This window comes from Taurulus bubalis (genome assembly GCF_910589615.1).
Source record: "Taurulus bubalis genome assembly, chromosome: 1".
Classification (NCBI taxonomy): Eukaryota; Metazoa; Chordata; class Actinopteri; order Perciformes; family Cottidae; genus Taurulus; species Taurulus bubalis.
Window position 1 is genome coordinate 32180859 of NC_136589.1, and position 15406 is coordinate 32196264.

The window sequence follows — 15406 nt, forward strand, 5'->3', positions numbered from 1 at the left end:
CAGAAACAGTTTGCCTTCTGGCAGCTATATGCAGTCTTGTATGTGTGGTGTTCCCTTTTATGATCTCACCAACCTGTCTCACCTCCGAACTGTTATCTGATCCGCTTTTCTGATACACTTGTCCTTACAGACTCCATTTTCCTTCTTGGTTGCTTTTTAATCACATTTTTTTCTTTTTTTGTCTATAGACTAAGACCTTCATTTGCTTTGGAAAACAACTGATCTGATAACATCTCAATATATCATATTGCTAGTTAAAATGTATAACGATGCAATAGTGAATGCCAGTGAATTGATTTAATAACCCATGACCTGATCATATGAGAAAGAGCACTGACAATGTCATCCCACGTGGTTTTGTTACTGGATGAATTGTCAAGCTTGTGTTACATCATCCACACAAAATCAATGAAAACATGTGTTTAAAATGTAAATTTTTATTTATTTTAAGAGCTAGGAAAAAAGTAAACCAAATAACTTTAAACATAAGTTTGTACAATGGAGCTAAAATCGGGAAGCAGAGAGATAATACCATATTGTGAGGGTACAAGATAAAGATATCTTATGTGTTTCAGACTCTTGGTAACTGGTAGAACAGGCCTTGTTATATGCATTATGTTTGAATACATCTGAGGCTAGATCTCTGGTTTAAGTGAGTTTGCATTTTCTCAGCAATGACAAAACACTCAAAAGTGGACATTAATATAAAATAAGCAAATTACAGATGGTAATTACAGATGAATTCAGCAATGACACCATGCTTCTTCAGCTAAGGTGCTTGAGGGAAGGCATGCTGTTTAACAGGGAAAAAAGCTAGAATAAACTTCATTTGTAGAAACCACCGTGTAATGAAATATTATTAAAAAAACAAAATAACTTACTGTAAATACAAAATAAATTCAAACCTTTAACTACGGGGGTGATGTACTGAAACCTTTACAACTCCGTTATTTTGTATTTGCTTAAAATGAATGTGTATTTAGTTAAATGTGAACTATTGGCTATGACGACAACCATTCAAGTGTCAAAAGGTTGGGTCAGTTTGACCCACACCATGGTAGAAAGGGCTAATAAGCCCAGATCATGTTACTTATTTGAATTTTGTCAAATCTTTTATCAAAGTACTCAATGTACGTACATAGCCTCTTATCACACACCCAGTCTGGAGGACAGAAGAACTCAGGAGGAAGCCTTTCAAGTATTATTTCGTTCATTGCCCCAATCAAATCTAAATAGTTTCTGAACAATTACCAAAGAACAGCGAATCTTAAAGTAAACAACAGAAAATAAGAATACTAAAACAACAATCATACAAAAGTAAGGAAGGAAGGTTTCTTCAATTTGCGAGATTGTATTTGCTTAACAGTCCTCTGGGGGTTGCTGTTGACCATATTATTGGAATTGAGGAACTTGGACAAAAACTAACTAGTACAAGCATACTGTTTTAATTATTTCCATGTGTTTGCAGTCTGCGAGATCGACGAGCGAGAGGGGATCATGTCCAGCAGGTACTCCCTCTGACGAGCGTCGACCGTGGCTGACGTCTTGTGACCCGTCAGGCTGGGGTTCACGTACGCCATTGTGACTCCTGTGAACATGCAACAGAGCAGCAGGTCAAGGTGAGGAGCGAGCTTCATGCGGGCCATTTAACGCCTTTTGAGTTGCATAAGAAAAAAGCACCTGAATATCTAGCAACCCATGTCACCACAACAGACAGACAGATACAAAGGAAAAATAATAAAAATGTCTACTCTAGAGTTTACTAGTGACACCCAGGGGAAAAACAGCACGCCACCAAACCGAGGGACTAAAGTAGGAAGATTGAGATCACTGGCAGGGGGAGAACTGAAGAGTGGGATTGTCTTGTCCGAAAACAGTTCCTCCTGTATTTTTTCAATCTATTATTTGAGATCATACTAGAAGGAAAGGATTTTTGTCAAGATTCCCGAACACCAGAAGAATTTGGATGTTCAAGGATTGCTTTTGGACCAGACAGGAATTTGAAAAACAGCCGATGTCAGCAGACAGGCTGGTATTAATGCGAGTCTACCTGTATTGCTGTTGCTCTGCTTCTTCCATGCAGTGGATGAGGCACTACCTCCGCTGATATTCCTGCCGCCGGCGATTCCACTGCTGCTCACCTTTGAACTCTGGACAGAGCGGTGGAAAACGTGGGCATGCTTACCTGGCCGGCTGACCAAAGCTGCAGCCGCCACTGCACTCTGCAGCTGGGAGGAGGAGGAGAAGGAATGGGAGACGCCCCTCGCCCCCAATGATGAGACACCATGGGACAGCTGGCCCTGGGAGCTCTGAGGGGAGAGAAGAAACACGGAGAGGATTAGGTTGGTGTTTCAGTTTCCTCAACCGCACAAATGCTTCTCTTTAGAACAGATTCCAACCTGCTTGATGGAGTGATGGTGAACCATGTTGGCTCCTCGACTGGCCTGGTGGAGGTGCTGGAGGGAAGACGCTCTGGCGTGAGCCTGCTTTAGCTGCTGAGACAAACCCCTCGACGAAGAGGACGAGGAGCTACTGTGGGAAACGGGTGAGGATGTTTGCTGAAAAATACGCTGCTCTATTTCCTGCTCTTGCTGCAGTGCTTTGACAAACGCAGCTTTCAGCCTATTGGTATGCTCAGCTTTCAAAACCCTTTTCTGGCTGGATGACATGCAGTGTTCGCAGAGGAAAGCCCCGCCTTTTGTCTTGTCCTGCCTCCAGCGGCAGGTGAAGTCGGTTTTGCATTGGGTGCAGGTGAGGGGCTCTCTGCTAATGTTCTTCGACAGTGCGCCTGGCTTTCCTGGATGGAGAGAGATGGGAAACCCAGAGGCACTGGTTGAAAACGGAAAGAGTTGCTTGTATGGTGTCAAAGAAGTGATAATAAAGAAACAGACACAGGTAAGCAGACTATTTAGATCCTGGATGAAAGTGGGAAAGTCCTGACTGTATGATGACAATATTTAAATTGCATGAAAATGGGACAATTGCTAAAGCTTGTTTGAAATAGATCCAACATGCTATACTGACATCTAGGGCTGAAATTAATGACTATTTTCATTATTGATGAATGGGACAATTGTTTTCTCAATTAATAGTTGTATTAGTTGTGAAAAATGGCCATCATAATTTACTACAGCCCAAAGAGATATTACAAAATAGCTTGTTCCGCAACCAGTAGTCCAAACCTAAAGATATTAAGTTTACTATTATATATGACAAAGAAACATCTCCACAGTTTAGAAGCTGGAAAAGTTTGTCTTCTTTTTTAATTACGTGAATGATTATTGAAATTAATATTAATATTTTTCGGTTGATCAACTGATTGACTAATTGACAATTTTGTTTTACCTATACAATGTGTCAACAAAAAACATTAAAAAAGAAAAGTAACACACCTCTGTGGATTGTATCCAGCAGATTCTGGACCACTTCTTCCAGTCCCACCAGGTAGATGAACTCATTATTGGCTGCAGACGGCAGGAAGTTAAACTCTGGTGCAGCAGGCTTGGGTGGGGGAATCTCCAGTAGGGTCTTCTCCAGTTGTTTCCGTAAGGCGAGTTTAGCTGCAGCTTGGCGGCTGGCTGGAGAGTCATTCACGCTAACCACAGAGACACCGCTGTTTCCTGAGGAAGAGCTCTTCGAACTGGATGCCGAGGCCTTTGAAAACAAGCACAGACAGGAGGACATGTGGCTGTTGATGAACAGTTGAACCCACAAGGTATAAACAAATTAGACTGATCATTGTAGTTACTTAAATTTGTATTGTGACAGGATGTTTCTTCTCTACTTATCTTAATGAAGTTTAAGCACCCTATAACTGTAACGAGGACGTTAAACCAAAGCAAGCTTCCATGATTTCTAACGTTAGTGGTACGCAACTATGCTAACTTAAATGTGAACAAAAATTATTCTCATAGTTTTATCCAGGGTAAAATGATGATGTGCAGCTGTAGATACATATTTAGCTTAGAATATGGACAGCAGCCCCCATTATCACATTTAAGAAACCCTCAATAAGATAATGCATGTATGGACAAGGCTAAGTCTAAGAAGCAAATGTCAGCTTGAAAAGCCAGTGGAAGTTCAACTCTCTTACTAAACCAGACATTTATTGAACCAGGTGTTATTATTTCATGAAACGCATCTTTTTGTGCATCTGCACCTACTTGGTACAACAACATTCTCATGACCCAAAAATGATGCACCAATAAGGGTACATAATGGCATACTTGGACAGCGGTTGGACTTGAGCTTCTAAGCGCTCGCTGTGTTTGCTTTCAACACCGAAGTAAACGAAGTTGAAGGTCAAACCTAGACCTGATGGTGGAAATTGCTTAGTTCCTGTATTAAGCTTAGTTTATAGTCGTTGGGTTTGCACAAAACGGGGCCTGCAAGGCGTATGCCACTTCCCACACAAAATGTGTGATCCATGCATGAATGTACGCAACTCTTGACTCATGCATACGGACATTTTGGAAATAGGGGTAACTGGCAACACAAATGGTGAATTGAAGCCCGATTGGAGAAATTAAATCCGAGAGGAATCATTTTACTGATGCCAGGAAGTGGCGGGATTCAGGAAAGCCTGGCTTGCCTTTCCCCAATATTAACGGGGAATATACTTTTTGTATTATTAGAAAGCACCTGTAAAATACTGACCAGCATGTTAGCATTATTGCCAATTCTGATGAGGGCTGAGTTAACCATGCCTCTCTGGCTGTGGATTGCAGAGGCGGAGTTCCTGGAGCCCAACAGCAGAGGAGGAGGTCCTGAGCCGGAGCCTCCAGAGGCAGCCAACTGCTGCTGCTGCTGCTGCTGCTGGCGGAGAGCCTGGATCTGCTGTGGAGATACGGAGATGGGCTAACCAGGACAATGAAGGGTGACGCAGAGGGACATCACAGACAACGGTGGTGGAGGACAAGGGAGGGGCATCAAAAGCACTGAGGCAAAGGGTACACACAGAGATAAAGGCGCAAAGAGTCCTGAGTTTAAGTGTCGTTATTTCCCTGCTAATTGTCCCAGAGTGACTAACAGCAGTACGACGGTAAGACTCAGACTACCATTGACCTGACAAAGATAAAAAAATGTATATTTTACCATTTTAATAATATTGGTAACATTTCCCCATGACTCACCTGTGCCCCTCGGACCAGAGGGGGCATTATAATCTGGGAGCCATGTTTGGACGACATCTGCTGCCCTCCTCTTACCAGCGGCGGAGGGATGATTGTGCCTGAACTCCTGCCTGTCAAAATCTGGTCAGAGAACAAAACCATCAGAAACAGGTCAACCACAGGTGCTGTCACACATATGCTGACGGATGCGTGACTGCGGTCCAATAGGTTTTATTTGCTTGGAAAGATTCCTAACTGAGTGAAATGACCCAGAAGTGGCAGCCATGATAAGAGAAGGAAAGGTGGTTTCTTTTTAAAAATCTCCGTTAGCATGGGGTACACTGCTGGACACAATGTTGTCCAACAATTCCTTGTGACGGCAACATTTAAAGCAACGCACCATTAATTGTACACTATGGATACATTGAAATTATCCTTCTGAGGAGGTGTGATTTTATTTTGGACAGGAATCCAAACAAAATTAAGTTTGTCACTGTACTTATTTTCTGCGTTAAAATGCAGTTGCTTAAAAAACCCCACCAACAATACAAAAGGATGTTGCATGGTGCACTGCTGTTGTATTTTTCTGAATCCTCATAAATTCTTCTTCATAGCTTTCCTTGAACTCAAGACGTATTTAATCGAAGTCAAGGAAAAGTGGTCAGGAAAAGACACTAGGACATAATATTTGGACTATTCAACCGCAGCACATGTGTCAAAGAAGAGCATTAACCTGCTGAGTGCCTTTATTGCTTGTAATTGTTCCTCGAATGAGAGGAGGAGGAGCAGAGGAGCCAGAAAGACCTGTGGGCTAAAAAGGAAATGGAGAAAGATATTAAACAATAAACAGGATGCCTGAAGTGGAGGCCAGTGTTGTGGGGATGTACGCCTCTTTGTGTGACCCAGTGTTGATGTGGGTAATAACCGTTTACCTTCTGGAGAGGGTCCTTCTGTATCTGGCTCTGTCGAAGTTTCTTCAGCAGCACCAGCTTGGCCTCCTCCAGTCTCAGTTCCTCCTTCAGCTGCTTGATGATGCACTCCCTCTGTGCTGGGCTGCTCTTCTACGCGCCACAGAAAACAACACTCACAAAATCCTTTCCAGCAAGTAAAACATAAGATGTTGGAGCCTAAACTGGCAATGCATCCTGGGATACTGAACACTCATGGGCTACCTAATTTTCAGCATCTCTGAGTATCAATGGAACACAGAGAGTGTAACTTAAATCTTTGAGGTGAGAAAATAGGTTGTCAAAGTCTAGCTTTGTGTACGCGTGTCTCACCATGAGCAGGTCTGTGTCCAGCTCCTTAAAGTGGCTCAAGCCGTTCATCGGAGGACTCGGGGAGTCATTATCTGACAGGATGATGACATCGTCATCTTCAGATGATGGAGGGCGCTTCTCCCTTTTCATACTGCTGGATATAAGTAGGACAATGGCATTACAACTTTGATTTAAGTATCTTATATAGACATATTTGGTATTTTGAAAACTTTGGGATCTCCACTAGAATTTAAAAAAAAAACGTATGTGGGTTAAAACAATGTGTAGATATTATCATTTCGTACTCATTGATCCAGTGGTGTTGAGGTGAAAAACATGTTATGGCTGTTTGAGGCCAGATGAAGAGGTTCCCCTCAACTGACTCAAATATTAGTAATGTCTGTATTCATAGAGATCTGCTCCTCAACCACATTCATTGTTTGAATCCACTCCACGAGGATCTAGAAAGTCCACACATCCTCGTCTTCATGTTGATGCTACTCCAATAACAGACCAGTCCTAAATAAGCAAGGTGGGACCTTAAGCTCAAGTAAGGTCTTTCCATTACAATGCAACGGCTGTACTAGGTATTTCCTGCTGAAACAGGATATTGTGGCAGCACATTATAGGCGTCTGAGTCATTTGGGGGTGACCTGTATTGGGCTGCTTATGTCATTCAAAGCACGTTATGGAAATTAAAAGCAGTTGGGAATGTGAAAGCAGATGACCTAAATTCAAGAAGTGGCACTCAAAAACCAAAAGAACATTATTAATCTTCTTCTAAAACACAAGGGTGGTCTTGTGAATACACAGATTATGTATTTCTATGAATTTGTTAAAGTCAACACACTAAATTGTGACTCTCCCTCTCTCCCTCTCTCTCCCTCTCTCTCTCTCTCTCTCCCTCCCTCTCCCTCTCTTACTCTCCCTCTCCCCCCCTCTCCCTCTCTCCCTCTCCCTCCCCCTCTCCCTCTCTCTCCCTCTCTCTCTCTCTCTCCCTCGTCTCTCCCTCCCTCCCTCATCACTTCCTGTGGATTAATCACTACTCTCTTCCAAAGAAGTCACATGACCCCAAAGTCATCGTCACGTGACACACTCACTTTTCCTCCTCCCCCTGCCCTCACTGTTCCTTCCACTGTGGAAACCATGGCAACATCCGGCTGAAACCGGTTTGTGACACACGGCTTCATTTTGTGTGAGGGGAGTTTTTAGGGTTCAGGTGCCGAGTGGGGGGAAAATGGAGATAGACTAAAAGTTACGCATCCCCTCGAAGGAGCCCCCCTCTCTCCCTCACATCCTCTCTACACTACACAGTAATCATAAAAGTAACTTTCGATATTTAATGTTTTTTTCAGATTAAAATAGCGTAGTTCATCCTTTTTCTACACTCTCTTAAGTAACTTTTCCTCCTCAACAAACAATCTGAACAAGAAGCATTTCTGTTGTCTATAGATGAAGTTTCCTGCACATTGACATCATTACTTTTTTCCCCAGAGGAGTCATGTGGTTGTCCCAGCTGAAAAGAGTTTACTATAATAAATACATATTCATGTTCTCACCCTTTGGAGGTGCTCATGTCCATGGGCTGCTCTTCCGTCTGAACTTCCACTTTAATGGTGGCTTTCACCTCCCCTGCAGCCAGCATGCCACTGGGCACCTTTGACTCTGCCAGTCGGACCGGGCTCCTTGTATCCACAGCTGGCTCAGTCCTCTCCTTGCTGGCTATGTCATTGCAGTCAGTCCGATTGTCTGAGCTGGGTTCAACCATCGTCTCTTGTCTCTGGGTCCGCTCTGGATCATCCTTCACCAGCTGAGAGGCCAAAGGTAACGCTAAAGATGGCGGGGACAGGCTCTGCTCTTGCTCGTTCTTGGGCTCTGGTCCAACCATAGTCTGGCACTGATCTTCCCGTGCCAGTGCAGAGTCGGATTCAGGTTCAGTTTGTTCCTCTGTCGTGGGTTCAGAAAGGTCCAACTTAGGCTTTTTGCTTTCATCCTCAGCATCAGAAGTTTCTAAAGACTGGGGATCAGCATCCTTTTCCAGCGCCCTCTTCTGGCTGCGTGTCCGGCGGACAGCCTCCTCAGACATCCCCTGCAGATAGAGAAAGAGATAACTGTATTTATTTATTATATCACATCTGACCAGAGCTATATAGGTCAATTGTTAGAAACATGGTCACAGATCACCAAAGGTTATCCATATAGCAACTAAGGAACCTCCAGCAATGGTAGATAAGTAGTGACCATCAGGGAATGCATTTGGTTAAAGCTCAAAATAATGTTGATTTGAGCCGTTTGAAAGCAGCACTGCACATAAAAAGACTATTTTAAGCTCTGATTGGATGCCACATTGTATTTCTGTCTTGTTGACATTATCTGACAAACAACCACAACAAAACAGGGCTTTTAAAATAATACATTAAGTTATCAATTTGACAGTGTAGTTATGATTGTGGGCCTATCATTCAGAATTTAAGCAGACAAGGGTGACCTTGAGTCAGCTGTTGGGACACAGGGTGACTAAAATGGCCCCCAGACAAAACATGTGGGATTATGAAGGTCACATGGCCAAGATGTTGACTCAAGTATGAATCCACAACATCCAATTATCCAAATGTCTGTAAACCAAAAACCAAAAGAAAGGAAAACTGAAAGAGAAGATGGGAAGAACTCAGCAAGCACTCAGTGTTAAAAAGTAAACTAAATATCTAAAGATCACTTGACTTCACTGTCTTTTGGAAGAGGGGTACAAACAAAAACTTGCTGCAGTGCTGCAGTCTGAGACATCAAACAGATAGAAATATATGACAACATTGTAATAAAATCAGAGTTATGAGGGGCTTGGGGAATATACAAAATTAACTGGAGCATGAATACTGTAAAATATTCATAACAACCCATGAATCCAAGTATTTTAGTTATGTATGTGTGCAAGTGAAATATATTTGTACTCATTTCAAAAAGGAATTGTGTTTAACCTTTCTTCCCTCGAGTCCGACACCAAAGAGCACCAGAACCAATACCATCCCATGAAGAACAAATCCAATTCCACCACATGTTGACATGCCAGCAGCAGTAGTGGAGACGGAAATGGCAGCTCGTTCTCTCTGACAGCTGAGACAGATGTGCACCAGTACAAAGTACATACAGACACACATTTCACCCTGAAATGTAGGGTGGGACAATGAGAGGAGACACAGGGAGATGGTAGACTACATCGGTCAATACATGTTTACCTTCATGGTTTTGATAATGGAATATCACGATGTAGAGTACCAGTTATGTATAATAGACTCGACCACAAAAGAACTATAGGAGAGTAAATGTTATTATTGATCAAATATTTTCCCCTCTGGACACTTCTGTCAACCGATCGGTCAGAACTAGAAAACTTGAACTTCTCTCTCAAACTATTTTCCTTCTTTACACGTTGCGTCTCATCCCTGGCTTTCCACACTGCTTTTGAGTGTGGAAGATCAGGTATAAACCCTCTCTCTACGGGATCAAACTAGTTCTGTTAATAACCCGGCCCTTAAATATGTCCAGAGCAGAAAGTGAGTGGCCAGTCCATTGAGTGTGTCCAACAATGTGCGCCGCAATCTTGGGGAGTACTCTCGTTACGTGTGGCGCATGATAACATCTTTTTTTGGGGGGGAAATATGGGTTTTTTAACCCTTGTCCAATATAAACTGCAATACTGTGGTATGTGGACACTATATTCAGTACCCTGTACCTTACAGTTTGTCAGAAAAACAAACAAATATTAAAGGTAAATGATCGAATGATGTCAACACACTGAAAAAAGGGGAAAGTATGACTGTTTATCTTCAGCTGCTGAGTCAGTTTATTTATTTATATATATATATATATATATATATATATATATATATATATATATATATATATATATATATATATATATATATATATATATATATATATATATATATATATATATATATATATATACACACACACATACATACACACAAGTAATGCCAAAGTGGTTCAAATGTCGAAAGAAAAATCAGCATACTATTGTGCATGCACGCTCATTAAAATGACTTTGGCCATCATCACATGAGTAAGGTGAACGTGTGCTGGCTGCATTAGACAGCTCTCTGCTCAAAGTTCAGAAAGCACAAGTGACATTGAGAGACTAACTCAGACGTTGACTATTTACTGGACAACTATAAAGAAGAAACGCTGAACCGTTATGTCCTGGATCATAGTCGTGCATTTCTATTATAGACTCGAGGCCCGGTCCTGCCAATGCTGTCTGAGACCCTCAGTCCGCCCAGTGACACACTTCAGGAAGCTATGGGTATTTTTAGGGGGGAAAGGACTAAAATGAAATGAACCCGTACAACCTACTGCTTCTATGTGACACACACTGTACACACACACACTTCTACCCCCTCCCTTTCCTGTTCTCAGAGTGGTTATGGCGGCGAGCATAAAGCACACTCAGTGTATCTATGATGTACCTATACAGCCTACACATACAGAGTAACAATGCAACATGCGGAACAATCATCTGATAACAGAGAGCTATTGTAAGTTTTTTTTTTTAATACTCTGACATCACTGAGACACACATGACATGACCCTTCCTAGGATTCAGTGGGACACAAAGCACCTTTCCTGACAACCAGTCTAAACCGGTTGGCCGGTGTGTGTGTGTGTGTGTGTGTGTGTGTGTGTGTGTGTGTGTGTGTGTGTGTGTGTGTGTGTGTGTGTGTGTGTGTGTGTGTGTATTTATGTGTATGTGTGTGTGTGTGTGTGTGTGTTTGTGTGTATGACTGAGCGGGAGAAGCTGAAACTGGATTTAACCCTTTAGGTGCTGGTGTAGACAACATGCTTCCACAACGACGACCATTACACAGTATGTGAGTGAATGTGTGTGTGCTGAAGAAAGTTGTGATGGCATTATTATTTCCGATGCATACAGCTGTGAAATTATGCTGGGGGAAGAAGTTGGACACACAAACCATAAACCTCTTACAGACACTGACCCTATCTTTATAACAGGGAATCTGAATGGCTGACGGGTTTCACATTTCATCTCCATCAAGCCACACACACACACTCAAGAGTTTGACATCATATGCAACAAGTGCAAAGGCTCTGAAAGCAAAATTCCACTTTCCACTTTAAATCAGTCCATGTACAAAGTAAAATGACTGTTCACTAACACACACGTCAGAATAAAAAGCTAAACTGCCCATTTCAATATTATATTTTTCTAATCAGACAGCTTGTATTGTTATGAAAGTTTCATGGTACTATTATCAGAATTATCTCACCAGACATAATCTGGATACATATTAAAAACACATGGAAATCCTCGAACAGCATTTAACGACACTGTAAAGACGACATTGTACGGTGTGGTCATGGTGACGTGTCCTGCTGTCGTTAAGTTTGTTGCCTTTAGCTGTCCCTCTTTTAAATTTAAATCATAGAAATAGCTTTGCATCAGCGCTTAGAAGGTCCAACGGCATCAGCATGCCGCTGGGTCTTCCATTGTAAGAGAGGGCAATATTTCTGTAAAACGGCACACTAGTTAAGATATGCACTTTAAAAATATCTTTAAAATATAACAAAGTAACTGCAGTGAAAAACGGTTTATGTTTGAGTGCAAAGAGCATTACAAAAATAATACATATAAATAAATAATAATCATACAGTATATGATTATTCATATTGTTCATGTTATTAATTAAGCAACTATAGTGGCTGCTTCATGAGGGGTTTAAAATTGTAGTCTGGGTTTGAAAAGAAAATGGATCTAATCCAACTCAATCATCACATTAACATTGCAATTTCATCACAAGGATCCCTACCATATCATCTTATTGCAGCATGTAGGTACTTGTCTTGACAAGTGTGGTTTTCACCAGGCAGAATAGTCGTACGTTAATCTGGTATCAGATTGCTCCCACTATCAGGGCGCCGCTCAGCCGAACCCACAGTGTATCTACACCCGTCTTGTTTTTTGCTGAGTGTCTTTTCTTCTTGTGGTTATTTATCTCGTCACTCGAGGATCACGCCAACCATCAGTCACTCAATCACCCTTCAGTCTGTCCAGCAGACTCACTCTCAACCATTATCAAAGTCTGGCTGCATATATAGTATGTGTTAAACATTTTATTTAACCTCTGACAAATCTTTAACCTGTGAAAACATATTTCAACACTGCACTGGATTTACCGAAAACTGTGCACCCACGCAGTCGCACTACTTTGGGAAACTGCTGCGCCGTCAGATATCTGGTTGCAACCGTCAGAAAAACAAATGATAGCGATGATGGTCTGCAATCATCCACTAGTAACAATACAATTATTTAAAATGAGCTGTAGGCTATAATTGAACAGTTTAGCGTTGGAGCAGATCACTGGTTTGTTGGATTGGATCATTTAAAACTCCTAAAATGTCAGTGCTTTATCCAGCAACTAGCACCACTTTCTCCACAAAGTAGGCAGTAAAAGGCAATCAGTGTTGCCTATACATTTGATGAAGTCATGGAGGCTTGAATAAACAGCTGCCCTGTGACCCCTGCAGTCATGTGCAACAGCTTAAAATATTGCCAGTGGACGACCCTTTCCAGAACAGTGGCGATTACACAACTGGAATATGGACAAGACTGTGTGTGATTTTCTGGAAAACAACAAAACTGAAACTTTCTGAAACACTTTCTGACTCACTCGCTCTTGTAATACCATGAATACAGTCACTCCATATAACTAGTGGACATACAACTCCAACCCTGTCTGTCATAACAATGAGCATTGCCGGTTACAAAGCAAAGCGTTCTCCACTCTTCTAAGCAGTGTTAGTCAACCCCTTCTCTAAAGGCAACATGTATTTTGTTTACAGTGACAGGTCATAAACAATGCAAGCATGCAACAGATTAACATGCAGATAACTCTTCACAGGGGCTTTGTTCACTTGAACAACTGACTGTTTATTCCAGATCTCCACAAGAGGCAATAAAGCCTCCTAACAGCAGATCACTGCACCATCCTCAGTCTACACGGCATGCACAGTACCTGGATTTAAGTGGCTTTGTTGTGCACAGGTCCTACTCAAACAATGATCATTGATTACTGATAAGGAGGTTTACCATATGTGACAACAAGTAGAGCTGCAACAGTTCGTCTATTGACAGACAATGAATCAGAAACAACTTTGATATTCAACTGTTTTAGTAATGTTTCAGGTGGATTGTGGAGGGTTTGAGCCAGACAAAACAAGACATGATGTCACCTTGGACTCTTAAACTTGGATGGATCAAAATGTGTCATTATTTTATCAACCAAGCGATTCATCTGGAAAATAATCAGCACTTTAATATTGAAAGAAGTGGGTAGTTGTAGCCCTAAAAGAAACCACCCAATAACCTCTGAAATCTGTAACATTAAACAATAAGATAAATAATTAATGAAACAATTTAAAGCCATTCATTTATTTCTTTACTTCTTCCTTTTTATTAGTCTTAATATGAGCATACTGCTGTTCAAGTTGTATTATTGCCTCTGAGAACGCTACTAATTACATCACACATATATCATAACACCGTAGTAAATCTCATTCGAAACCAGTATGTCATCAAAAGTGGAACTACATTTGAAAGTCTTAAACTAGCACAAATAAAGTGAACCCCAGCAGCCGCCTTCATAACACAATATTAAAATGCTGCATGTGGTTGTCAACACACCGGCTTCCGTCATATTTATGAATTAGGCCAAATATGAAAAGCTTTTATCGGAGTGCGCACAAATAAATATACAATAGACAACAGATTATACTAGGACACGCTGGTATGGCTAGAAACGTGTGTGTGTGTGTGTGTGTGTGTGTGTGTGTGTGTGTGTGTGTGTGTGTGTGTGTGTGTGTGCGTGTCAGTGTGAATGTGTGTGTGTGTGTTCAGCTTTAAGAGGAGGAAGACTACGGTTGTCACAGAGAGAAGTAGGAAGATTAGCTACCAGATAGCAGAACCAACACTGGTGCCAAGGGGCTTAAGGCGAGCAGCAGCGTCCACCATTAACGTCCCGACACCCAGTGCACCCCCAGACCAAAGTCAGCCCTTTAACAACGAGACCCAGCCCACGCTACATGTGCAACCAGCCGGCTTTTCTTTATTGACACCGCCTCAGAGGAGGCGAGCGTGTGATTAGTTAGCGAGCTAACGTGAGCTAACAGCGACACAAACAACAACACCAAGCCACTTTAGCTCGAGCACAACGTAAAACGCAATACGTCTGAACGTCAACGGCTGGTTTAGAGACTTTAAAGTCAAAGTGAGAAAACTCCTCCAGCCGAGCGGGTCAACGTGACCCACGCAAGCAGAACCGAGCCCGGATCGTTGACCTGGCTGCACCCCGATGCGGGGGGACAACCATCCGCTCGAAAAGCGGGCGCAAACTTTTATCCTACTACCGTAAAGGTGGGGGCTGTATGAGGCTCACCGGGACTGTTTACCTGGGTGTCCACTCCCGAAGAAAACAAAAACCACAGTCGGAACTCATAAATTGCGTCGACCGGCGGCCCGGGGACGGAGCGTGCCGCGAGGAGCCGCTGGCGATGAAACGTTATAATCCTCACCTCATTTCACGACTTCTACCGCACGAAATCAAGTCCAGGGATCACATTTACAAGCTGGCACGCGCATGAAAACGTAGTACGAGATAATCTTTGGCGGAGCGAGCCCCCCATCTCCTCCCCAGTGCTCAACCTTTGGCTCTGCGGAGAAGTGTTACTTTTCAACAGCCCATCAGCTTCTTTATCGTCACAGATAGGTGGAGGAAAACCTGGCTGCTCTCGACGACTCCGAATAAAAGATCCACTCACTAAAAAACTTCGGCTTCACCTCAGTCAACTTACTCGGTCGCTTTGTCGCCCGTTCTTCGCCGATGGTCGACCAAGAATGTTTAATCTGCAGTTAACCTCGATAAATCGTTGCTTTTTTTTAAATCCAGGGGATATCCTCTTTTTTTCGGCCCTCCCCACTGCCGCGTCTGTTGCCAAATAATGCGC

At 42.4% G+C, this 15406-nt stretch overlaps 1 protein-coding gene across 1 annotated transcript; it reads right to left on the minus strand.

Moving 5' to 3' along the window:
* Window positions 1-421: 421 nt before the first annotated feature.
* On the minus strand, window positions 422-8456 carry LOC306739266 (transcriptional repressor p66-alpha; the record flags this gene model as incomplete). Its single annotated transcript, XM_079221241.1, has 10 exons — window positions 422-1588; window positions 2051-2309; window positions 2400-2797; window positions 3393-3654; window positions 4657-4857; window positions 5133-5252; window positions 5845-5922; window positions 6044-6172; window positions 6392-6524; window positions 7930-8456. The coding sequence occupies 10 exons, from the start codon at window positions 8454-8456 to the stop codon at window positions 1449-1451; spliced, it is 2247 nt and encodes a 748-aa protein (XP_079077367.1). The 3' UTR covers window positions 422-1448.
* Window positions 8457-15406: the final 6950 nt, after the last annotated feature.